Raw genomic sequence first — 27,762 nt, 5'->3', positions numbered from 1 at the left:
GAACCTTATTTTCTATCAGAACATAAAGGAGACATAATGTCTGGCCTGAGGAATCTCTCTAGAACTAAAAGATTACTCTTGTTTAAATCACAATCAAAAAGTCAAACCTGCCTTTGATATTCGAATACAGCTACAAGCCATCAGCAATAACTATTAGGAAACTTGAAATGTCTGCAAGGGTGGGTGGGAGGGAATAAACAAATAATCAAAATACTTGTTATGCTGTCAAATATTCAACCTCGAGTGAAGAATATCAATTAACAATCACTTATATAGTGCACTGAAAACATGAAAAAATAGTGAATTGCAAGCAGAAAACGCGGTAAAATAACTACCGGGAACTGGAGACAAAATAGTTAGCAGACGATGAAAAACGTGAATAATTTTACCTAATCTTGAGTGCATATGCACCAAACATAAGTTATAAAACAGCTATAGTCATAAACTACCCATGCTTAACTAAACCCGATATTGAATATACAAAAATATTGATCGTTTAAGACAACGAGTCAGATAACATGGTAGTAATAAACACATATATTATCTATAAAAAGTAAAGGCGATTACTCTTATCATTCCCTACATTAATCTGTCATTAAATAAAATGTTACGATTTCTTTTTAGTTCATTTTTTTTCCACTTATTTGAAACGTGATTGTCTGCCACGTGATCGTAAATGGATAGTACTGTATCCATCTATTGCCTCAAGCATAACGCCGTGTATTTGTATTGTCATTGTACGGGTACAAAGAAGTTAAAATATAAAAGCAGAAAGAGTTGTTATATAAGGAAATCATTTGAAGTCAAGTGTTTACATAAACTTTAAGGAATATGGCATCTGAAAAAGGTGAGTGTTGATTAAGCTATTGCAGTATTCATTCTTTTTTAATGTGAACATTTTTTTTCAATATTGTGTTGATCTATCATATTGATTTTATGGGTCAAATATATATCAGCTGATCAGTGTATGTACTTAAATATCGCAGGATAATGTAATCAATCAAATGATTTCATACGGACCTTGTTATTTGTTAGGATGTGGTAGTCCTGCCTCAAAGACCGAGAGCCAACACGACTGTTCGAGGCACAGGCACTTGGTTGCACTGATAGTATTTTTCTTATATTGGCCTGTACCTACTGTTTGTTGGTTTTAATACGTGCACCAGTGCTCCCTGTATTCAAAAACATTATTTACTGTAAGTGAATCCCTTTTATTAAAAAAGTTAAAATTTTAGGTTAGATATTATTACATATAAGGTACACCTGACGAGGCAACAGAAGTGTATGACCGGTGTATGACGGGTAATGAAAAGGTTTTGAACCACTAAATTATTTCCGGCTTTTGAGCGTTGATCATGACTGTTGTCTTTTTTTAAACTATGAAATAAAAATAAATTGGTTACACAAGGTCAAAAACAAGTTCACAACATTAAATTATAGAAAAAGAACTTATTCACAATGCACATCTCAGATATTTAATTTATAAAAATTTAAAATGTATTTCTGTATGAAAGGTAGGTATATACTTCATAAGTGGCTGCAGGCAGGTAATCTCTCTCTCTCTCTCTCTCTCTCTCTCTCTCTCTCTCTCTCTCTCTCTCTCTCTCATAATGTCAAGTCATCTCTCGACTGATAGAGACATGGGATACACGTCGACTTGCTAGTTATGTTGAAAAAGTGTTCTAAAAGACTGATGGGTCCGACATCAGCTAAAATGAAAAGGCTAAAGGAATGTTAGCATGGTAAGTGTGATTAAAAAAGAACAAGCATTAAAAGATAAAAAAGAACCCGCCCGCTTAGCTCAGTAGGTAGAGCGTCGGTCTACGGATCGCAGGGTCGCGAGTTCGATCCTCGGGCGGGGCGTGTGTTCTCCGTGACTATATCATAAACGACATTGTGTCTTAAATCATTAGTCCTCCACCTCTGATTCATGTGGGGAAGTTGGCATTTACTTGCGGAGAACAGGTTTGTACTGGTATAGAATCCAAGAACACTGGTTAGGTTAACTGCCCGCCGTTACATAACTGAAATACTGTTGAAAAACGGCGTTAAACCCAAAACAAACAAACAAACAAAAGATAAAAAACCCATAGCACTCTGGTCTAGTACATGTACTTTATAGTTGCTACAACCACTTTGAAAGCTTCAAGGTCAGGGTGGTCAAGATTATTCCACAGTACATCTGAAACTTTGTGGTCAGGTTATTCTACAAGGTCAAGGTTATTTCATAGTATTACTTGGGTGCAAGATGGTATATGCATATTCTAGCTGTGGACGGACAAGTATTTTTATGCTTATGTTTTGGCGTTTTCGTTTGTTGTTGCGATGATTATTAAATTAAGCGTTTATTAGCATTTAAAGATATTTAAGTGATATTTTACATCTGTCACACTATTTAGCTCTGACAATTAACTATAAAATATAGCCATGGAGTAAATATTTGGTTTTGATGACAGCTTTGATTTTTGTGACATGTAGTGCCTAATTTAGAAGGATTAAACTCCATGTCCCACTTATTTTCCCATTGTTCTAGCTTGTTCAGATTTTCCTGGAGGATTTTGTTTCCATCCACAGAATTGATATCATAATAAGGTATATGTATACTACATTATCGTCGGCAAAGTGTCGGATTTGAGACTTGATTGAAAATGGGAGATCGCTAATATAAATAGAAAAAACTGAGGTCTAAGGATGGAACCTTGTGGAAACCCAGATGCCATTGGTACTTCTTTGGAATTTCGCCCTCAAAAACTACAAATTGACTTTCTATCAAGTAGAAATGCATAATACCACTTGATGACTTGTGGACAGACACCATGATCTTAACAAAAGTCTTACTGAAGTCGAGTACAATTAATTCAGTTTGTTTACGACTGGAAATGCTGTTAATCAGCTCACCTATTAACTCAGTTAGTTGAGTTTTACAATATCTCCTTCAGAAACGCCATGTTGGAGGTCATAAAGAATGTTACGTTTAGAAAGGTGGACAGAGACATCGGAGGCATAGATGTGTTCTAGTGTTGTACACAGTGAATGATATAACAGATAATTTGCCAAGTCATGCGGGTCCCCCTTCTTGAATAGAGGGCAAACAAAATCTTATCTCCATTTTGTGGGAACAGTGCCTGAGGAGAAAGACTATGGAAGATTACCAGTAGAACATCAACAATTTCATCATTAAGTTCCTGGAGGACAACTGGACAAAAATGGTCTGGTCCTGCAGCTTTGTCTGGTTTTAGGTTAGCTAGCAATTTAAATTGAAAATATCCATTTCATCGATGGAAATTTCAGATATTATGGAGGCAATGTTCAGAAGGCTATAGAATTTTAAGTTTTTGAAGTCAGTTTTGTCTAAGATAAAGTGGTGATTTGTTTAAATACGGATTGATAATTTTAAGTTTGAAAATGAAATAGATTATTATAGTGTTTGTGGTCTTAAACCAGTGAAATGTCAAAAAGGTTATTCCATAACCCTACATAGTGCTGGTAAGTAAATATTTACACAGACTATCATCATAACTGAGGAGTTACATTTACATGCTCTTCACCAGTGTGGATTTTAAGTCATGCTTTGGTGTAGAAATCTTTCGCTTGAAGAATATATCCTGGTACATGGAAGGTTGGTGGTTCTACCCAGGTGTCTAATGAAGTTATACCTGCAGGCACACCTTATGTATTCCTCCAACAACATCAGATGTTTGAAAAATACCATGTCAAGAGACAAGAAAAAAAAAGTACAGCAATAGACCAAATCAGTTATTACCATTCATAATTTTATCATGTCCAAAACATTGCGCAATGATACTTGTTTCCACTTTGGTGATTATTATATTTCACTCGGACTTTATCGTAGACCCCTTTTTAAAATCTCAAACTTTAAACTAAAATAAAGGTATTAAATCCATATAATATTTGAACAAAACTTCAAAGTTTTGTTGTTTGTAGCATCATCTGAAGCATGTGCAGTGAAAAATCTTAATTTGATATCTAAAATAGTGTGATATTTATTTCTAGTCACTATATTTTCATTGTAAATATACTTCGTTATACCCAAGTGGAAACTGGCAGGTACTCGAAAATGCAGCTCTCTGATTGGTCAGTTAGAACCCCTAACGTACGGTGATGTCATGTTAAAATTATAAATTTCTGGAGGTCCATCATGAATTCTGTGAAAAATTGTAATGTCAATTCTTGTACAATCTTTGTCGACGTGTCTTGTGTTATTGTTCTGGCTCTGTAGGCAAAAAGCAACATGTACTCCAGTTCGTTTTAGTCTGTTCCATTGATCTGTTTTAGTAATACAGAGTTAATATGTAATATTAACGCATGAAATAAGTTACCACGCCACGATAAATTAGTGGCTTACTACCGTTTGCAAAACCAGTCGACCGTAGTTCCGTTGCCGATAATGGCCGATAATGGCGGAGTGCAATACCTTCACTTTATATCTATCCTGAGACCAAATTTTTAAGATTCTTTAAAAAGCGAATTTTCGACATACCATCAGTGCAACCAAGTGCCTGTGGTCCGAGGACAAATAATAAAGTCGGTGTGAAATAAACTGATTGCTGATAATTTTAGTAATTGGCTCTGTACTGGCCTGTAAGTTTAACCAACAAAAATGTTTGAATTTCGTGTTGATCCTTTTTTCTCGCACTAGCACATTTTTGATATTGTCCCACCCTTTCCGATATGTGCTGAGTTTAGTTTAGTACTGGTCCAACAGTTCTCATATTATATGCACGTTTTACCTAAATTTTGTCTCATATTCATGTTGAATAATAATGTAACTTTACATAATATTGTGTTACTGTATGCATCATCACTCTGCACTTTGAAGGGTATATAATGTATATTTATGTCGGGTGATATAAGTTAATTTTTCTACTATGTCTCAAACGATTTCAAATTTACATCTGTTTATCAACCCGCCCGCTTAGCTCAGTAGGTAGAGCGTCGGTCTACGGATCGAGGGGTCGCGAGTTCGATCCTCGGGCGGTGTGTGTGTTCTCCGTGACTATTTGATAAACGACATTGTGTCTGAAATCATTAGTCCTCCACCTCTGATTCATGTGGGGAAGTTGGCAGTTATTTGCGGAGAACAAGTTTGTACTGGTACAGAATCCAGGAACACTGGTTAGGTTAACTGCCCGCCGTTACATAACTGAAATACTGTTGAAAAACGGCGTTAAACCCAAAACAAACAAACAAACATCTGTTTATCAGGATATCAGTGGTAGCTAGTTTATGTTAAAAATTAAAACGATTTTAGTGCATGCTTTATATGAAATGATATCGGTTGTGTGCCTTATTATAAAAAAAACAAAAACAAAAAAACATATTTACCAACGGTTATCAACTTCGGTTTTCCGTAAGGGCCAGCGATGTTTGGCCCCTTCGCCTTGTACGTTAGTAACGATAGAACTGCAATATACGGTGGAGGGATATAGAATTCTGTCATTTGAGAGGCTAATGGAATGTCCGTGGTTTAACTCAGATGCCCGTCCGTGCCTGAAATAATATTTGTAGGGACACCTTCAGTCTTCAACCACCTAGAAAAGCTGAAAAGTCGCCATTTGACCTGTAAATGTGTCGAAGTGACGTTAAAAATAATACAACAGAAACATAAATAGAAGATGCGTTTGCGCACCTTTGCCATACAACCATACAAAAACAAACAACAAAAAATAAAAAACTTTGCGAAGACAAAGTTTCACAGTATCAAATTTTCGCATCGTGTTTTTTTTGCGTTTGTGCATCGTATGAACACATTATCGCCTCTCGTCTTTATGTCAATACTACGATGCAGACGTGTGAAATCAGCAACGCACTATCGCACTTTCGTAAGATCACTGTTAGGTGGTATCCGGACCAAAGCCCCCCTGGACAAAAGCCCCCTGGTCTAAAAATAGTAATGTGGACAAAAGCCCCATGGTGTTTTTTTTTTGCAAAGTAGACAAAAACACCCTGATCAGTTTGGAAGAGTGGACAAAAGCCCCCTGCTATATTTTTCAGGGTGGACAAAAGCCCCCTGGTGAATTTTTTTTTAAAGTGTACATTAACCCCCTGATAAATTAGATGTATTAATTATCGGCGTCGGCGACGGCGTCACACCTTGGTTAAAGTTTTGCGTGCAAGTACATATGGCTATCATTTAAAGGCATATAGCTTTGAAACTTATTTTTTTCTAGGTCAATTACCAACCTCACCGGGTCAAGTTCCATAACGCAGGCATGTATTTTGGGCAAATTATGCCCCCTTTTGGACTAAGAATTTTTTAAAAAAAAGTTTTGCGTGAAAGTAACCATCTGCAAAACAAATGCAGATATTAAATTGAAACTTCACATGTGTCTTCGCGGTAACAGAACTAGTAAATTGCATCAAGTCCCATAACTCTGGCATTTATTTTGGGCAAATTATGCCCCTTTTTGGACTAAAAAATCTTGATTAAAGTTTTCCGTGCAAGAACATATGGCTATCATTTTAAAGCATATAGCTTTGAAACTTATTTTTTATGTCAATTAACAGCCTCACTGGGTCAAGTCCAATAACTCTCACATGTATTTAGGCAAATTATGCCCCCTTTTGGACTTTCTGGTTAAAGTTTTGCATGCAAGTTTCTATCACCAAAACTAATGGAAATATTGAAATGAAACTTCGTGTGTCTTCGGGGTTATAAAACTAGGTGATAGCATCAAGTCTAATAACTCTTGACATGAATTTTGGCCAAGTTATGAGCACTTTTGTGCAAGTACATATAGCTATTACTTAAAGGCATATAGATTTAAAACTTATTTTTTTTTAGATAAATTAGTTAAAATTACCACCCTCATCGGGTCAAGTCCCATAACTCTGACATGTATTTGTGGCATATTATGCCCCTTTTTGGACTTAGAGAAGTCTTTTTTTTTTAGTTCTGCGTGCAAGTTACCATCTGCAAAACAAATGCAGATATTAAATTGAAACTTCACATGTGTCTTCGCGGTAACAAAACTAGTAAATTGCATCGAGTCCCATAACTCTGGCATTTATTTTGGGCAAATTATGCCCCTTTTTGGACTAAAAAAATCTTGATTAAAGTTTTCCGTGCAAGAACATATGGCTATCATTTTAAAGCATATAGCTTTGAAACTTATTTTTTATGTCAATTAACAGCCTCATTGGGTCAAGTCCAATAACTCTCACATGTATTTAGGCAAATTATGCCCCCTTTTGGACTTTCTGGTTAAAGTTTTGCATGCAAGTTTCTATCACCAAAACTAATGGAAATATTGAAATGAAACTTCGTGTGTCTTCGGGGTTATAAAACTAGGTGATAGCATCAAGTCTAATAACTCTTGACATGAATTTTGGCCAAGTTATGAGCACTTTTGTGCAAGTGCATATAGCTATTACTTAAAGGCATATAGATTTAAAACTTTTTTTTTCTTTTTCTAGATAAATTAGTTAAAATTACCAACCTCATCGGGTCAAGTCCCATAACTCTGACATGTATTTGTGGCATATTATGCCCCTTTTTGGACTTAGAGAAGTCTTTTTTTTTAGTTCTGCGTACAAGTTACCATCTGCAAAACAAATGCAGATATTAAATTGAAACTTCACGTGTGTCTTCGCGGTAACAAAACTAGTAAATTGCATCAAGTCCCATAACTCTGGCATTTATTTTGGGCAAATTATGCCCCTTTTTGGACTAAAAAAATCTTGATTAAAGTTTTCCGTGCAAGAACATATGGCTATCATTTTAAAGCATATAGCTTTGAAACTTATTTATTATGTCAATTAACAGCCTCACTGGGTCAAGTCCAATAACTCTCACATGTATTTAGGCAAATTATGCCCCCTTTTGGACTTTCTGGTTAAAGTTTTGCATGCAAGTTACTATCACCAAAACTAATGGAAATATTGAAATGAAACTTCATGTGTCTTCGGGGTTATAAAACTAGGTGATAGCATCAAGTCTAATAACTCTTGACACGAATTTTGGCCAAGTTATGAGCACTTTTGTGCAAGTACATATAACTATTACTTAAAGGCATATAGATTTAAAACTTATTTTTTTTCTTTTTCTAGATAAATTAGTTAAAATTACCAACCTCATCGGGTCAAGTCCCATAACTCTGACATGTATTTGTGGCATATTATGCCTCTTTTTGGACTTAGAAAAGTCTTTTTAAAGTTCTGCGTGCAAGTTACCATCTGCAAAACAAATGCAGATATTAAATTGAAACCTCACATGTGTCTTCGCGGTTATAAAACTAGTAGTTTGCATCAACTCCCATAACTCTGACTTGTATTTTGGGCAAATAATGCACCTATTTTAACTTAGAAGACTTCTGGTTAAAGTTTTGGTTGAAACTCTATTGATATTATAACATAAAATTAATATTCCTGCTATTGTGACAACAATTCGAATAGTCGCACACTGGCTGTCTTACGGACAGCTCTTGTTCTCATCGTTCTTGCGCCATCGCATCATATCTCGTTTATCGCAGTGTCTTTCACCCTTACCATTCAACAGGGCGAAGGATCACCATAGGAATAAATGACATTAGTTTATTTTCGCATATAAAATGATACTAAGTTATTTTATAGTGGATGCTAGAGCTACTTACATTTTGATATATATCAAATGCTTTCAAGTTTATTTATATACATAGATGATATAAAGTTCGTGAGCAAGCTAGACGAGGAGAGTAAGAAGAAGGCGAAAAGGGAACTGAACGAGCTCAATGACACAGATAGAATACTTGCTGTACAATCGTTTAGACAGTGGATATTACAACAGAAATGGCTGAAAACACCTACAGGTATATATTAGCACTTAATATTTATGCAGCTTTAATTGTAGTGGGGTCCTAATTTTTATTTTACCTCACAATGGCGAAAGTCCGGGGATCTATTGCTGTAACTCCGGCGCCGACGCCGGCGTCGTTTTTAGACTCTTTGTGAATGATTTTCAGCAAGCTCATATCTCAGTTATTACTCATAACAACTGAATGAAACTTCAACCACCTCTTCCACATGATAATACCATCTGAATGACATGGTACCCATAACGCTGTCTGTCTTTTATGAATTATTCCACTTTTTTTCAACAAAATTCTGTTCGTAACTGTCAGCTAATTAGTCACTTCCCTTTCCTATAATAGTACCAAATAAATAAGTCAATTTCAATGATTCATGTTGCCATTTTGATGAGGTTATGCCCGTTATTTCGTACTAAGCCATTTTTTCCAAAGGAGTCTTGTTTCTATTGTCAGCGAGTTTGTTTCTTAGTAAGTACTGTATATATGAGCCGCACCAATAGAAAACCAGCATAGTGAATTTGCGACCAGCATGGATCCAGACCAGCCTGCGCGTTCGCGCAGTCTGGTCAGGATCCATATTATTCGCTTTCATAGCCTATATATTGCAATTAAAGAAACTGTTAGCGTACAGCATGGATCCTGACCAGACTGAGCGGATGCGCAGGCTGGTCTAGATCCATGCTGGTCGCAAATGCACTATGTCGGTTTTCTCATGGTGTGGCTCATATCATAAGCCAACGTTACTTGACCCTTATTTTCGCCAGTTCCAATGGGTTGTATAATTGTACATTTTATAACTCTTGATGCCATTTAGATAAAATTACCTCTCACTTTGTTTTTTTTCCCAACAAAATTAGATCGCACGCTTCTCTTTCTTTGGACTGTCATGAGTAAATTTAGTTATTTCTTGCTGTGAAGTCAAAAGGCACCGGACGGGGTGGGAGTGGGGTGAGGGAGGGTGAATTAAGTGTATAATGCACACAGAAATGTTGTTCATACATATGTTAGTGTCTGTCAATCTGTCCAATTTATCATCCTCATCCACCCACACAAGTAACTCTTTTCTACTTTAATGAGGTCTCGTCTCTCTTGATCGTCGGCGTCCTCGTCGGCGTTGGTTAACATTTTTGTTTTTGCCTGCTTTTCTAGAAAACTGTATGTATATGATGTGAACGATAACATTGAAACTTTGAACACATGCTTGTCATTACTAAGTTAGTATCTTGGACAAGAAACGTGACTCGTGTATGCATTTTGTCAAAAATATTGGTCCTTTTTGTACTTTTAGGTCCATTTTTCTGGTATCATAAAAAGCTGCAGGCTTGAATCTTTCATCATTAGGTAGCGCTTACACGTTTCTTAATGTCAAGCGTAAGCATCCGTATGAGATGTTTCTTAATTTCAGATAAAATGAATACTTACTTTTCTCGTTTGACGTTTCAGTGTAAGAATATAATAGATCAAAACTTGTCATTCTCATTTCTAGGGATGTCTGTCTCATCTTTTGAAACAAGAAAATGAATCTGTCAGCTTTGACTGTCTAGTGGTAAAACGTTTGCGCGAACAGAAAAGGGGTCATAATTTCGACCATTAGTTGTCAAACAAACGAGCGATGGAAAACGTACCACCGGCAATTCTCAAATTATAGAAGTTATGTATAGTTGTTGACAAAAGATTTCAACAGGATTTACTAAAATATCAGACAGAAAATTTGTTCGGGTATGAACTATCAGCAACGTTATGACCTGTTGGTAACTTTCTGATACTTGAGGTCATTTTCAATAAAGGATATGTTCATCTTACCCATATTTTTAAGCCATAAATTCATCATATTGTAAACAGAAATCCGTAACCGTTAATTAATCAGCAAAATAACATTAGGTTTATTTTGCTATTTACATATTCTGTTCAACGATAGACAATTTTAGGTAAAATAACACTGTATTATCAAACTAAGTTACATATTGAAAAGACACACCAATTCTGTGAAATACCAACTTTCTTTCACTTTCGATGACGACAAATATAAATACAGAAGTCGTCCTGAAATCCGTAACACTGCTAAAATCCGTTACCGTGGCTCGTCCAAAGTCACTTCTTCGTGTGACCGGCATCCATACCGACCTGACTCATAAGTAAAAGGAAAACAGTTACTCAAGTATCTCTTTTTGAACGAATGGAAATTCATGAGCTGCGCTCAGTAAGATACGAAAACAGGCTATATATTTTCTACCTTTGTCATTTTTTCTAGACTAGACAGCAGTATAATTTGATGTTTAAAATGCGCATACAAAAGAGATTTGAGTTTGTAAAATGGAACATAATCCAACTGTCTCATACTGTTATAAAACCTGGGAAGACACTTTTATGAAAAAAAACTGTATAACAATGGGGCAATAAATGAGCCGTGCCATGGGAAAACCAACATAGTGGGTTTGCGACCAGCATGGATCCAGACCAGCCTGCGCATCCGCGCAGTCTGGTCAGGATCCATGCTGTTCGCTAACGGTTTCTCTAATTACAGTAGGCTTTAAAAGCGAACAGCATGGAGCCTGACCAGACTGCGCGGATGCGCAGGCTGGTCTGGATCCATGCTGGTCGCAAACCCACTATGTTGGTTTTCTCATGGCACGGCTCAAATGTAGTTCAAATGTAAATTTCGTGAAATGTATATCTATTTAGTATAATATGGTATTAAATATTTGCTTGTCGAGTTTGGGGTCGGCATTAAATCTCCCGCATTGAGTATACGCAAACATTGAATGTACTCTATTAAAACCTAACCGTCTATAGTACACTCAATAGGGGCGATTTAATGTTGGACCAATTAGGCAATTGGGTAAGTTATGTTGCAGGCTAACTAACTTTTTGTCGGTCAAAGTTGAATGCTGCTAGATCTAAATTTTTACAGGGTATTTATTACCAGCATTGCTTTTTTTTTTTTTTTTAAAGATAATCAGATGGTATATTGGTAACTTTCATTCAATATGTCCTTTAAATGTAGTTAATCAGATTTTGATCAAAAATGGATTCGGTGGAAAGTTAATGGTCATTTACACTTATTTCTGTTTTCACAGACTGTTTCATACATGTTGGAAATTCCGAATAAAACTGGAGATATTTTAGCTCATCTGATTTTTTTGGGAAAAAATGATGAGTTATTGTCATCACTTAATCGGTGTCGGCGTTGGCGGTTCTATTATACAGAGACAAAAATCAGATGAGCGTCTGCACCCGCAAGGCGGTACTCTTGTTAAAATTTGATTTTCCTATCCTTGTTGTCCAACCAAGATAGAGTTATTTTGGCATATGTATAAATCTAAAATCTAACTTTGCCATAAAATCTTAATAAAATAAGAACTATCAAAAATCTTATGAAAACAAGAACTAGATCTATCTTATTAGAATCTATAGATCTAGTTGCCAAATATTTATATTGACAAATATAGATTAAGCTGAAATTCATTAGAAATACAAGTTTGTAAAAATATTGTTACCTCCATTTACCTGTCTTTGTTGCACAACCAGGTTAGATTGGAAAAATATGATTTCCGAAGCTACACACTGTTTCAAAACATACCTTTTGGTTCAGATTGTTGAAATGTGTCAATATCTATCAAATATAATTTAAAATGGGAAATTATGTTGAAATCAAAAGCAATAGAATCAAAAGCTTTAGTACTGACGCATAATTAGAGGGGAGTAAATACAAAATGTCATAAAAAATGATAAAACATACATTAACAGAGTACATTATCAAAAGGGAAAGTACACAAATTCCCAAATAAATGACCATTTTCCTCAAAACTACCATGTAAATATGTACCCATATTTTCATACATGTTGAACAAAACTTCACATAAACAAGATGTGTTTCATGGTTTTTATTTCAAATGAACATAAAATGCATCAAATATATGCCTGTTAGGCCAGCCTAACAAATAAATACATAAATATGAAAGCTGAATATTTGATAAAACATAAATGATATAGATCTTCACAGAAGAAACAGTGTTAGGCTGACCGAACAAAATTTTGAACAGTCTGAAAAACAATTTAAAACCGTTCGGTCAATCTAACAATTCATATACAGACCAGTTAGTCCGCCCTTACAAAATTTCAAAATAATTTGAAACAAGAAACGCGGCAATGCCACGAAACCAGGTTTTCAACACTTTTCATAAGAATAAACAAGAGTGCCAGAATGTCACAATATACGCCTGTCACAGCAAATTATGCTGAACTTCATTCGTCCGAATAGTAACGAACCGGGCGTTGTGCTGAAGATTGACTTCATCCACACCCTATTACCTGATGTCCACCACGCCGAGGGATGCGGCTGCCACAGAGGTCAGAAATCAATAACGATGAGTAGTGGTGTTAGTCTTTTGAGCTGTATTTTTTCATTTCGACTTTCCATGAAAATATTCTGATGGAAGCATACGTGTAAATGCCTTAACATATTATATAACTAATCCTGGTCGCCAACTTCGCGAAATAAAGAAGTATTCAACAGTTTAAATTGGACGTTTATTAAAATTGATGCGAAAATCATATTCAACGGCCCAATTCGAAGTGTTTACGAAATATTTTGATCGAATTTACCTCACAAGTCAAACGACCAATCATCTGGGGATAATCCTGGCAAGTTTCAAGTCTGTCCGTACGTCTACACCGACGTTATGACCCTCCAAAGGGACCTGGGTATAGTCACGTATGATAAACTTTACCGCAGAGGGCATTTTTAAATGATGCCCATCCCACCGAGGAGTCAAAATATAGGATATCGTTTACGACAGAGGGAAATTTGGTGTAAAAACGTCTATTTTGGCTGATTGTTTCGCTTTTAAGTCTTGGGAGGTCATGGAATCATTTGCAGTATACATTGTTTATATACTTATGTTTAAAAATGGGCGATTTTCAATGGCGAACACCGCTGTAACACAGTGTTAATCAGTCTAGATTGTATTTCTACCTCCGACATTGCATACTATCTGCTACATGTATAGATTGGTTCTGCTGCTGATTGTAAATGTTCATTTTGTAATTCAGTTTCTTTTATGATGAAATATACAGAAATAATGATATCTTAAGTCCTGATACCTGCGTTCTTGCAGGATTCTGTGTTGAAGTTACGGTTAATAGTAGGTATTAAATCGTTTTGCATTTATTATATACAGCTTTCATTTAAATACACATCAGATCATATAGTTAAACACAGTTTGTCGAGTAGTATATTTAAGCATATATATTTGAAATGCATGAGAATCGTTTAAAAAAAAAGCTAAGACACTGATATGCAGCTTACGCTAGAGTGATTGACCATTTAAGTACATGGAACTGGAATAAGATGAAAACATTTGGAATGCTGGATATAGGACAGAAAACATATACCGACGTGATTCCAAATGAAGGTGAAATATTCATTTCTAGTGACCAGCGTGTGGGCATGTATCGAAGTTACAGGGCAAAATAACAAAACTGAATACATCTTTAAAGTTTTCAAGAGAGATCGATCAGAATGAAATCTTCATTTCAGATAGTAACTCGGTAATAACAGATGGTTTAGTTATTTCCATTGCATTTTGATAGATCTCTCTTGACATGACAATTAATTACATGGTCAATTACTCCAGTGTTTACTTCAAAATCATTGTTACAGTAATAACACGTGTATGCCTTCATCTTTGGTTCTGAAATTGAATACAAAATAAATTGTTTAGAACATTTCTGTAAACGATTAATGAATAACAGATTTATTTAGAACCGATCACTTGACTTATGCCACTGACAACAAATATATTTAAATTTTCTAGCCTAACGGATCATTTATGTAGGACTATGTTACTATCAGTAGCCTCTTAGTATGAAAGCTTGATAATGCAAAACAATTTGATATTTAATATTAACCTATATTCAACACTGAATCCAGCAAGAACGCAAGTAACAGGACTTAGGATTTCATTGCTGGCAGCAAATGTCTGTATATTATGATAAAAAAGAAACAAAAATGATTTTACAAAACGAAGACTTTCAGTGGCAAAACAACTCTATACATGTACAGTATCAAATTGTATGCAATGTAGGATATATATAGACTGATTGCAAAACGATTTATCATTTAATATAAACCGTAAATTCAACACTGAATCCAGAAAAAACGCAAGTACCGATACCATCAGGACTTGCGATAGGATAAGATATCATTATTTCTGTATATTTCATGATAAAAGAAATTGAATACAAAACGAAGACTAATAATAGCAAAACTACGTCGGAGATACATAGAAGTTCAATCTAGACTGATTAACACCGTGTTACAGCAGTGTTCGCCATTGAAAATCGCCCATTTTTAAACACAAGTATAAACAATGCATACTGCAAATAATTCCATGACCTCCCAGGTCTCAAAAGCAAAACAAACAGCCGAAATAGACGTTTTTACACCAAATTTCCCTCTGTCGTAAACGATATCCTATATTTTGACTCCTCGGCGGAATGGGCATCATTTAAAAATGCCCTCTGCGGTAAAGTTTATCATACGTGACTGTACCCGGGTCCCTTTGGAGGGTCATAACGTCGGTGTAGACGTACGGACAGACTTGAAACTTGCCAGGATTATCCCCAGATGATTGGTCGTTTGACGTGTGAGGTAAACCCGATCAAATTATCTTGTAAACACTTCGAATTGGGCCGTTGAATATGATTTTCTCATCAATTTTAATAAACGTCCAATTTAAACAGCTGAATACTTCTTTATTTCGCAAAGTTGGCGACCAGGATTAATCATATAATATGTTTAGGCATTTACACATATTAGGCATAGGAAATAGAGATCAATATAATTGCACCTTTACTAATCCTACCAGGCGTTCTGTATTACAAAAGTGGATCTATTGTGACATTTTGATACAAGAAAAACTGTATTATCTGCACTATTATTTACCTACTGGTACTTCGTTTTATTATTGGCTTGTTAAAAGTTAATTTTTTACCATATGTAAGTTGACAGAATCATAGGAACCATGTCTTGAGGGGTAAATCAAACACAAATGAATAAATCCTTAATGATTTTGTTGTGCAAAAAAAGTATGATATTGTGTCTTACACAGTTTTCATTTTCCACTCAATTGTGTAATTGCAAGGGAAGTAAACTAATAGATCTCTACTTATAAGTACTAGCCCAAGGCAAGAGTTGTCATTCTTTGTGGATCACAACTTTAAATTAAAAATTAAAACTTCTGTTATTGATATTAACAAAACTATTATAAACTTCACATTTGTGAAATCATTTTTGGTTATTTCAAGGACTTGGAAATTAATTTCTAGACTTTATTTAATGTAATTCTATCATTGAAAATTTTAGGGCCTATCTTTACACATATGCCTGCACCAGAATATCTTCATGGAAAGTCGAAATGAAAAAATACAGCTAAAAAATCTAAGAGCACTATTTACAGTTATTGATTTCCTACCTCTGTGGCAGCCGCATCCCTCGGCGTGGTGGACATCAGGTAATAGGGTGTGTCATCACTGACGTCATTATGTTCTCTCACCTGTCCGCGCATGAACTGTTTTTGTTGCAAAATATACAACGCTTTACTTCCTTCTTTGTTTATGTTACAGGAAGTAAGGAGTAAGAATATACTGTACCATTTGGAATTGTGCCATCTTGGATTGTCTTCTCTTTAACTTTCACGTTAGAACTACTTGTGCACCATCTATATTGCTATGAAAAGACATTTTATATTACTGCCTCTAATGTTACATTACGCTAACTGAATAATATTCTTAATATATGGATAACCCATTTTGAATGGGATCAGTATATCAGCCGCACCATGAGGAAACCAACATACTGCATTTGCGACCAGCATGGACCTGACCGACCTGCGCATCCGCGCAGTCTGGTCAGAATTCATGCTGTTCGCTTTCAAAGCCTAATGCAATTATAGAAATTGTTAGCGAACAGCATGGATCCTGACCAGACTGCGCAGGCTGGTCTGGACCTATGCTGGTCGCAAATGCACTATGTTGGATTTCTCATGGGGCGGCTCATGTTATCAAACAACTCCTTACAAAAAATATTTTGCTAAAGGGAAGTCAGATTTGGTCTTGAAATTTCCTGGTAACATTGAGGCGCTTCTGCAACAACGTTAATAAAAAAAATCCCCTGCATTTTATAGGAATGTTATTAACAAACTTCATAAGATTATTGGTCATGGAAGTTTTCCAAGTCTTTTCTGTAATAGTATGAAAAGTTTAGACCCGTGTATTTCAATTTTAGAGACACTGCTTACCAAATGTTTGGTGTTCAGCCATATTATTATGTTGAGTTCAGGTAAAAGACTCAATTATAGCCATATATATAAGCAAACTGGGACTGACTAATGATTTTCTCTTGTTGCTCTACCTTCTGCAAAAGACGTGAAGTCCATGTTTATTTGGTTTTTAATGTTATCTTTTTGTATATTTTTTATGTGTTTTGTACATTTTGCGTATTGTTGTCGTTTTGTAAGCCTCGTTACCGCCCAATGCGCAGGTGCCCTCGGGATCGGATATTTCTAACCGATTCATAAATACATGACAGATATTATTATTGTGACGTTGTCACCATTTTTTTATATTTACTACAGATTTTGGGTTTCTGTTGAGATTTTTGAGAGCCAGGAAGTTCAGTCAGTTGGAGGCCAGGAAGACGCTGGAGAACTACTGGACATGTAAAACAAATACCCCGGAGTGGTATAGAGACGTGGATCCTTCTGAACCAGCTATAAAGGAAATTCTTGAAACAGGGTGAGAAAATGTGTACTATTTCAAACGTTCGTATTGTAGAAAAATGTAAATTTTAGTTGTAATTGAAGGAATAATTTAAGGGTGATGTCATTTAAAAGACAATGCTAATTTGATTGAAAGGAGGGCGAGGATGCAGTACTATGTTGATATATCCAGAGAAGGGGGTTTAGTGAAATTAGAATGCCCCGTCAAAATAAAGCCAAAATTGAATAGAAGCATGTCAAAGGTATGAGAAATAGTAGTATTTTGTTAGTTTAGATACTTTTTTTATTTTAGTTGACGATAGACGAAAACATATCACTACATGAGCCGTGCCATGGCAAAACCAACATAGTGGCTTTGCGACCAGCATGGATCCAGACCAGCCTGCGCGTCCGCGCAGTCTGGTCAGGATCTATGCAGTTCGCTAACGGTTTCTCTAATTGCGATAGGCATTGATAGCGAACAGCATGGATCCTGACCAGACTGGTCTGAATCCATGCTGGTCGAAAACCCACTATGTTGGTTTTCTCATGGCGCGGCTCACATGTAGTTAAGAATATTAAGAATAGTAATTGAGAAGTCTGCTATAAAAGTTTTAGTTCATTGCGCTGAAGTACGAAGTAAAGTGCCCCGACATTTGATAAGTTCGAAACTACTTTTGCAGTTTGGATACTCCCATCTCCAATAAATCCAACTAAAGAAGTTGTTAGTTAGCTTAAAGGCATGTGAAAATGACGAAATATTTACAGGTATAACTTTTGCGAAGATACATTATATATGTCAAGATTAGGTTTACATGTAATAAGGGTTCAGGGTGCGAATCAATTTTATTCTCACATTTTTGCCTATGAAATCCATTAGTAATGGATCGTCTATTTTTCATCAGCCGACAAGTATATCATTATCAGTGTTATCAGCATATTAAATGATCCGTACATTTGAAGCTTCATAATATATTTTTCAATGAAAAAAAACTAAAACAATATCATGATTATATGTTTAGATATAAAAAAAATACACACGGGTTCAGTGTATATCCGATATCTATGATTTAAGGTTGTATGACTGAGTGTTAGGGTGACGTATGGTGTTCTATGAAATTTTATTCGCAAAATAATTCTCAAGTTTTTGGTTCCTTTTTCATAATAATTAGAAAGTACGCTAACCTATTTATTTTTCGAGATATCTTTTAAATCTAGTAACAGGGAGAAAACAAATAATTTTGAAAAGATATACGTCATATCACTAAGGGGTATTAAACTGTTGATGCCTAAAAGGGCAACAATGTGGAACACGTTATTTGTTGACACAGCGCCGCAAGAATTCAAGCACTTTAGCCTGTAAGAAAACTCAAATCAGGTCAAATTAAAAGCACCGACAAAAGTTGGCATGACTTTGGTCATCCCTTTGTGTGACCTTGACCTTTTAGATAGAAACCTTAGTCATGTCGTAATACTCTTGTTTCATGGAGGGAAATCTGTATGCCAAAAAAGATGATTGCTCAATGTGTTTCAAAGTTATGGCCTAGACTTGATCTTATAGGCCTATAACATTTTACACCTGATTGTGACATTGACTTTTGATATATGGACCTTGGATTTACGCATGTCACTCAATGATTTCCTTAGTAAACATAGAAAAGAAACCTGTAATTTCCGACCAAAAAAACTAACATTATGTAGAATGCATTGTGGACAATTTCTTATGAATGAAATTTTAGTTAGGTTATAGATTTTGGTCCGCTATTTTATTACTTTTCATCATTTGTTATTCTATGCTTCTGTACATAATACTTAGAGATGCAGTTCAGTATTTGACGTGAATATGATACCCACGACTGATTCCGAAGAGAACAAGCGGTTTCGGTTTGTATAGAGTTTCTGTTCGGTAAATATCTAGAATGACCTTCAGTCTAAACTATGATCTTCAGTAGGTGTGTGAATACCTTAAGCTTTCTGATATACTGCTTTTCTTGTTTTCAGATTTTATGTTATACCTAAGCAGTTAGACAAGCATGGTAGACGAGTCATCATTGAAAATCTCGGTAAGCAGGTTTTATTACGGCAAAATATAGGGTCTGATATTTCTTTCTGAATTCACAAAAGCTCAGTCACCTCCGAAAGAAAATGATAAAAAAAATGTGTTAATGACGACAACGGAAAATTAATACTGCAATGCCTCTTTAAGCTGGCGAACTTAGTGGTAAAAATAAGGTGTAAAGTAGCAAACATTAATGCATTGGGCCGATATCTGGACGATATTGGGTTTCAATATCAGTTTTGCAAACGACTTAATATCGGCCGGAAATGACGATTATATGCTTAGGGTTAAGGTTAGACCAATATCATAAACGGATACAGATATTGGTTTTTCAGTATTGGTCCAACACAACAATATTTACTGGGAACCAGTTTCAACGCTCAAAAAGGAACAAATTAAATCTATGATATAACTTTAAGGTTTCACTTCCATTTATGTAAACTCAAGCATATACGCAACCGAACGTTTATCGCAAGTGGCAAATGTGAGAAAAGTAAGATATCTATATACATGTCATTTAGATATACATGTAGTTATAATGAGCCCATCCTTATCTTCGCAATCCACACTTGAAAGAATGCATACAGACAAGCGCATATACATTTATGATACGTTGATACTAACTCATAGGAAATTTCTCATGAGCCGATACTTTACAAAACAAAACAGTTATAGCCTCTGAATTCTAAGAACTGGAGAATAGGTAAGAAAATCAGCCGTAAGTATCGAAAGTATGTATCTGTTCTAGAAAGGAGGTCATTTTGACACTGAAACAAAGTCGTTCTATTGTTTCACGAAGATGCATTGAGATATGAAAAGTATAAGAATGTCGCATTTCTTTTTATACTTTTAACAGCAAAATTGAAATCAAAAGACGTGAAGAGGTGGACAGTTGACAACATATTCCGGACGATAACGTTGATATGTGACTGGGTTAACAGAGACGAGAACGTACAAGTGAATGGTATCATAGTATTTATAGACAATACAGGCGTCACAATGAACCATATGATGACATTATGGAGTCCAGAAAACGGGAAAAAGATCATGCAGTTTTACCAGGTATATTTAATTATGTGACACAATTATCTACACCTGCGCAGGTATCATCATTTGTAATATATATATATGTTAAGGGGTCGTGAAAGTTTTACATCATAAGACCATCCCGCTAAGAAGGGTGAGAGTGGATCGCTGAATCGTGAGCACGATCCCAGGGCAAAGCGTATGTTCTCAGCGACGAGTTGATGAATAACATTATACATTCGTCCTCCCGTTTATGTTGAGAAGTTAGCAGTTACCAGTTGAGAACAAGGTACAGAATCCATGAAACCGTTATGGTTTTTCTGCTCGCCGTTTAATGACTGAAATACTGCTGCAAAAGGCGGACAAAGAAGCTGACCCCATTTTTTAATTATCTCCATTTTTGTGAAAAAACTTGTCCGGAGCCAAAGTCAAAAACAATGAAAGGGATTGACTTGATACTTTACACCGGTCACCGTGGCCCAGTGGTTAAGGCGTCCGCCTCGGGATCGGGAGGTCGAAAGTTCGAGCCCCATGGGAGTGTTCTTACGGGGGATGTTTCGAAAAGGCCGGTTTGTAAGCAACGAGTAAGTAAAATGAATGGTTACCGTCTTCTTTCCTCCTGGCGCCTGGCATGTTGGTAGGAGTTTGGAGGTATTTGGTAAGCACAATAAAGGTGTCTCATAAGCCGAATTGGCTGGCCTTTTCAATAGGGGTGAAACTACAAATGTATAATAAAACAAGACCTTTACCTTCACCTTTTATTTGTAGAGGCAAGTAAGAGGAATTGCAATATCAAAGAATCACAACTTAAGCTGACCCCATTTTTGAATGATCTCCCCTGATGTGAAAAAAAGCTTGCCTTGAGCATTTCTTGAAAACTGTATGAGGGATTAACTTAAAGGTCACAGAAAGAAAGTGCAGTAACTAAGAACTATAACTGTAGCTGGCTTCAATTTTTTTATTATCTCCCTTTATTTTACAAGCTTTGTCCGGTGCATATGAGATAATTTTCTTCATTTTTTTTAATCTCAGAGAAGTCATTAATATGAGTGCAATACATATGAAAAATAAATCTAGATTACCGTATTTGTATAATCTCTCTCTTATGAATAAAAGAATGCCTGGAGAATAACTTGAACACTGTATAAGGGATTGACTTGGATGTAAAAATGATCAGTGGTCAAAATGATCATTATTATCATTATATTATAATAATTATTACATCTTTTATCATTATTATTATTATAAGTAGTAGTAGTAGTAGTATCATCATCATCATCATCATCATCATCATTGTTATTAATGTTATTTTCATTTTTATTTATATATTAAAGGCACTGACCTCATTTTTTCACTAAAAATAACTTTTCTTTCAAATTGAAATTCGGTCGTGTAAATGAGTTTTTGTTTCTAAAAGGATTTTTAAAACTTCTAAATAAAAAAAAAAGAAAACGAAACGAAACAAAACAAAACAAAACAAAACAAAAACAAACAAAAAACGTCGGGAATCGAACCCCGAACCGCTGCGGCAATATAGAGATTTTCACGTCGTCATAACCAAAACATTTATAGTGGAATCATGACTTAAAATTATAGATATTTATAATTGAGACAGTTTACTTGGAGTAAAGCGTTACAAACGCTTTTCGATTTTCATCGTTAAAAGTAGTACTACTAGTATCATTTTATTCATCTGATTAAACATTTACGATGTTTTGTCCTTAGATTATCGTCTTAGTCGGCGTCGTGGAGGTCTTAGAATTTGTTAGGTCCACATTTTCTCAAAAAGTTTAAAACTATAGCTTTGAAACATAGCACACTTGTTCATCATCATAATTGAGTATGTAGGCAATATTTGATTGGATGAGCGTTTAATATTTTTGCCATGTTTTTAAAACGTTTTATTTTCTTTTTTTCAAGTTTAAAAGATACTGTGTAGACCTTGGTTGTCCGTTTGAAAAAAAATATATTTTCATGGACGATATTTTCTTATTTCACTTGTAAGAAGTTTTAGTGTACGATGTCAAAAGTAAGTCACCGCTGGATAAGTAAAGTACTAGATCGTATGTTCAGACTATTAGGAGTTTGGTAAATTCTTAATTTCAGAATGCCCTTCCAGCAAGAATGAAAGGTCTCCACTTGTACAACGAGCCACATTTTTTTGACGCAATGTATGCATTGTTTTCACATCTGATGAAACAGAAAACAAAAGACAGGGTAAGTACAACTTGTTCGTAACTGTTGAAATCCCCGCAACGATTATCCCCCTATCTGTTAGGGGCGAATATAGTCAAGTAAATAGTATTAAAATAAAAAGTTTTTGCTCTGTTTCCCAACTAAACAATCAAATTTGAATTCTGCCTATTGACCACGTATGTTTTAAGGTAGAGTCATTTTAACAGGACTATTCGAAGAAAATGGAGAGCTTATACTACTTATTGGTTAAAGTTTTTTATGAAATGGTTGTATCGCGTATACATCAAAGATATTTACGTCAAACATAGAATATGGATCGTACAGTCTATACCCGTAGGCAAGAGTACATAACTCTGTCAAGTATTTTTGTCTGAATTATGGCCCCTTTTAACTCGCAAATCTTGGTTAAGGTTTTCGTACCAGGTCATATCTTGTGTAAACTGTTTGACATGTGGCTTTGAAACTTCAGTCACTTGTTTACTATATTAGCCTTTTCCTTTAAGCAAGAGTACACAACTTGTCAAGTATTTTGGCTGAATTTTGGACTTTGAAATTGGTACAGTTTTCGTACATGTCCGTGTTTTGTCTAAAATATTCAACATGTGACTATGAATGATCTTCCTCTGCAGGCAAGAATACATAACTCTGTCAACTATTTTTCCTGAATTATGGACCTTTTTGGACATAACAGTTTGTTCAGTTTTCGCAGAAGTCCACTTTTTGTCAAGACTATTTGACTTGTAGACACTTGCTTATCGTCATGATTTCCATCTGTAGGCAAGAGCTCATAACTCTCAAAACATATTTTTGCTGAATTATGGCCCTTTTTGGATTTGAATTAGTTCAGTTGATTGTACAAGGCACGTTTTATCAAAAATATTTGACACGTGGCTTTGAAACTTTGAACACGTCTTTTTCGTCATGATCTCTATCTGTAGGCAATATAACATAACTCTAATACCTATTTTGGCTTAATTATGATCCTTTTTAGACTTTGAAATCAGTTTAATTCTTCATACCAGTCTATATGTTGCTTAACCTGTTTGACAAAATATGGAATGGTATGAAAAATCAAACAGATTTCAAAGTCTAGAAAGGACCATAATTCAACTAGAACCTGTCATGGCCCTTTATTAACGGGTCAAAATTTGTTGGGTTTTTTTCGGCTTGTGAACCCAATAGAGACCACTTTTATTAAACTTGCACACAACTTGTATTTGCATAATACCGTGGTTCTTTTCGAAAACTGGCCATATCCCGTTATGGTCCTTTAAACGGCCAAAAATTACTATTTTTGGCTTGTGAACACGATAGAGACAACATTTTGCAGTCAGATATAATCGAACTTGCACATAACTTGTATTGGGATAAAACTCGGTTTCATTTGAAAACTGGCCAGATCTTATCATGGGTTCCAGACTTACAGCCCCTTAAAGGGCCAGATTTTGTTATTTTGGCTAGGTGACCAGGTTTAATCAAAGGAAAAGCTCGTTAACACTTTGGAGGCCATATTTACGACCCTATCTTCTTGAAACTTAGTCAGAGTGTTTATCTTGATGATTCCATATCCAAGTTTAACAAATCTTTTGAAATATTTTGTCCCTATACTTCAATTATTTCTTCGAATAGTAAAATGAGCTGTCAACATACAGCTCTTGTTTTACATCTGTTGGTGTGTCGGTTAAAGAGAACAGCTGTTCCCTTTTACAAAGAAAGCACGAGGCTTTGTTTATAACTAAGAAGTAAGCTGAATCCAAAAAAAGGTGAAAAACGAAACATTGGCCTTGATTAGCGTAAAATGAGGCACAAAAGGATCTATATTTTAGCGCACCTGAGCAATGCTCATGCGATAGAGGCTGTATTTTTCAATTGATTTTCATGAAATTTGGTCAAAATGATTGCCTTGATAAAATCTAGGTCGAGTTTTAAAAATATGGGTCATCTGGGGTCAAAAAATAAATCGCTAGGTAATATCATAGAAAATACTTGTTTAAACTGAAGAGACCGCATTTTTGGTCCAATTCTTATAAAAATTATCCAGAGAATCGTTTCCATGAAATCACTAGGTCAAACATGTTTACACTGTTACGGTTTGTTTTGAAGGTGAGCAACCTAGGGCCATCTTGGCCCTCTTGTGTTAATTTTAATCATACAATTTTTAAAACAGTTTCTAAAAAGTTAATTTATGAACTTAGTTTTTCTTGATACAGTATCTATTTTGTCACAATTAATACTGATTTTTAAGACACAAAAAATGATACATATGAGTTATAATCTCATCTTATGTGTGCTGTTTGTTAAATGTAGTGTTAGGTATACAACCCAGCGACGCAATTATAAGGCATTAAATGCTTGAATAAACACAATTCTCTCGTTAGGTGCCTCCGTGGCCGTGTGGCAAATGCCGCTGACTTCGAATCACTTGCCCTTCACAGAAGTGGGTTCCAGTCTCGCTTGGGGCGTAGCTTACTGAAGGTCGGTGGTTCTATTTAGGTGCCCACACATGATGCAATAATGCACAGAAAGGCACTTGTGGTTTTCCTCCACCATCAAAGCTGGGAAGTCGCAATCGTCATATGACGTGTTATTGTATGAGATAACGTGAAACAGGAAAAGGGTATACTGTGCTTTTCTTCGTTGTTGTTTTCTTTTTCTTACGGGAATTATTACATTTTGTAGATGTTTTTACACGGGAATTCTTTAACAAAGGTGTACGATGAGATAGGTATGTCTGTGTTACCTGACGAGTATCTGCCTGACGATTACGAGGGACCAAGGGTTGGGACATGTGACGAAGTTACTGGTATGTATCTAAAACTTTTCATGTTTGTATAAAGAGCATTTGCTTTAATATTTTTGCAGATGTAAATTATTAAGATAAAATGATATTAGATAAAAGAAGAAACAACAGGCACACTTAACGACGGTGAACTTGTAAGATTATCAAATTTATTGGAAATTTTTTGATAGTCAGGTAGGAGGTCAATATTATTTCTACTGTTTAAAAAATGTTATTTTACGACAATATCCATATTTTATTTATTTTATTTTAGCTGAAATGATAAAAGACCTGAACAGCCCTGAATTCAAGGAATATATCAAAGATCTGTCTAGTGAAAAATACAAAGTGGACTTCAAAGAAAGAAAACAGGACGATGCCCCTGTTGCATCTTTCAGAAAACTTAATGTGGATTGAATCACTTAATGTGGATTGAAACGCGTAATGTGTAATGAAACAGTTAATGAGGGAGATTGAAGCACTGACTGTTAACTATTAAGTTGTGCAATTTTCTCTCAAAGAGGAACAATGTTTAAGCGATTCGACTTGCCAGAAAATTTCATTTAATCACGTGTTTTTAAATATATCATTTATATCCTAATATGAGAGTGACTGAATATAAATTGTACTGTAGAACCATTATTTTTCCTGGATTTGTTTCATGGAAGTATAAATTGAAACAAAGAAAGCTAAAAAAGATCAAATTCAACAGTTCTTTTATCAAAAATATCCGTTACATGCATAGTGACACCAACTTTTTTCTTTCCATTCTTAAGGGTTTGGGGTGTCATTAAAGCAATTTTAGAAATGCTTGAACAGTAGAAAAAGAAAATTCCGTATTAGATAAAAGCGAATCCGTTAACCTTTATACTTTTTTTTGTCATTACTTCATAAGTACTCGATGCTTGTTTTCGAGAATGTGGATAAAATAATAGAGAAAACACTTTTTATGTTTCAAATTTCGTTTCTTAACCGACAGTTAATCCCTGTACTATGGATGTTTTATACTTCATGTCATATAAACATTACAATCAACTCCAAAAAGTCTGATGACTCCTGAATTTTACTTTCAGTGGCAGAAGATTATTCTAACATGAAAGATTTATTCTTCAGCCAAAAAAAAAAAATAAATCGAGGCACTCCAAATCTTTTCGGCAAAGTCAAATCAAACTAATAATGAAATATACAAAATATACGACAATGATGTAGCCGATGTAAGTTCAAATACCCATCAAGGTCTCACGAGAGCCAATTCCATCCAAGTCATTGCGGAAGAGAACGTTGTCAGAAACATACAGAAGGTTATACAGTTTCCTAATAGTGGAAATGCACACTTCAGGACTGGATATTCGGTCTTTCTTACACATATTCCGAATGTATGTTTCGCCTATACTTTTGTTTGGTCTGGAAATCATCCTTACACAGACAAAATTACTTGATAAGTTAGAACTGTTTCAGAAGAAAAGTCTCAAACAGCTTTTTGCCTTACCGTAGAATACAGCGAACGCAGCAGTCTACATTTTGACCGGTTTTCTACCTATGGAATCATTAGCGAGCATTAATACTTTCCAATAACATTATGTTTGCAAGACGATAATTCCGTCGAAAAGCGACTGGCTAGAAGACAACTACTTGACCAATATCCAGAGAGTAATAGCTGGTTTATTGAATTGTCCAAGATCTTATGTCTGTATGATTTGGGTGATCCATAAGAACTTCTAGTCAACCTAGTTGACTCAATAGGTAGAGCACTGGTCTACGGATCGCGGGATATTGAGTTCGATCCTCGGGCAGGGCATATGTTCTCCGTGACTATTTGATAAATGACATTGTGTCTGAAGTTATACAGAAACTCTGTGATCTAGAATCAAGTTGTAAAAAACTAGTGTCCAGACTTCATTCGGAAAGATATAGACATTTAAATTTGAAGAATAAGTTTGTATCAACATCAACAGTTCGGCATAGGACTACACCCTAATTCTCATAACATTTAAAGACTTATAAATCAAGCACATTACGAACTCAGAGTAGAAAGTTAAACAGTGTTCTTAGTATAAATTTATACATCAGTGTAAATAAGGTATGACGGTATTAAAAACATTTCGTCTTTGAGTCATATTAAATTGTCATAGTCTA

General features: G+C 35.3%; 1 protein-coding gene across 1 annotated transcript; it reads left to right on the top strand.

Annotated features, from left to right (window-relative positions):
• Positions 1 to 829: 829 nt before the first annotated feature.
• Positions 830 to 27,762, top strand: LOC123548577 (alpha-tocopherol transfer protein-like). Its single transcript, XM_045335947.2, has 8 exons — positions 830 to 847; positions 8,658 to 8,807; positions 17,444 to 17,603; positions 19,568 to 19,629; positions 20,482 to 20,687; positions 22,758 to 22,868; positions 25,527 to 25,650; positions 25,901 to 27,762. The coding sequence occupies exons 1-8, from the start codon at positions 832 to 834 to the stop codon at positions 26,041 to 26,043; spliced, it is 972 nt and encodes a 323-aa protein (XP_045191882.1). The 5' UTR covers positions 830 to 831; the 3' UTR covers positions 26,044 to 27,762.

This window comes from Mercenaria mercenaria, chromosome 6, assembly GCF_021730395.1.
Source record: "Mercenaria mercenaria strain notata chromosome 6, MADL_Memer_1, whole genome shotgun sequence".
Taxonomy (NCBI): Eukaryota; Metazoa; Mollusca; class Bivalvia; order Venerida; family Veneridae; genus Mercenaria; species Mercenaria mercenaria.
This window is presented reverse-complemented; position numbering and strand designations above follow the sequence as displayed.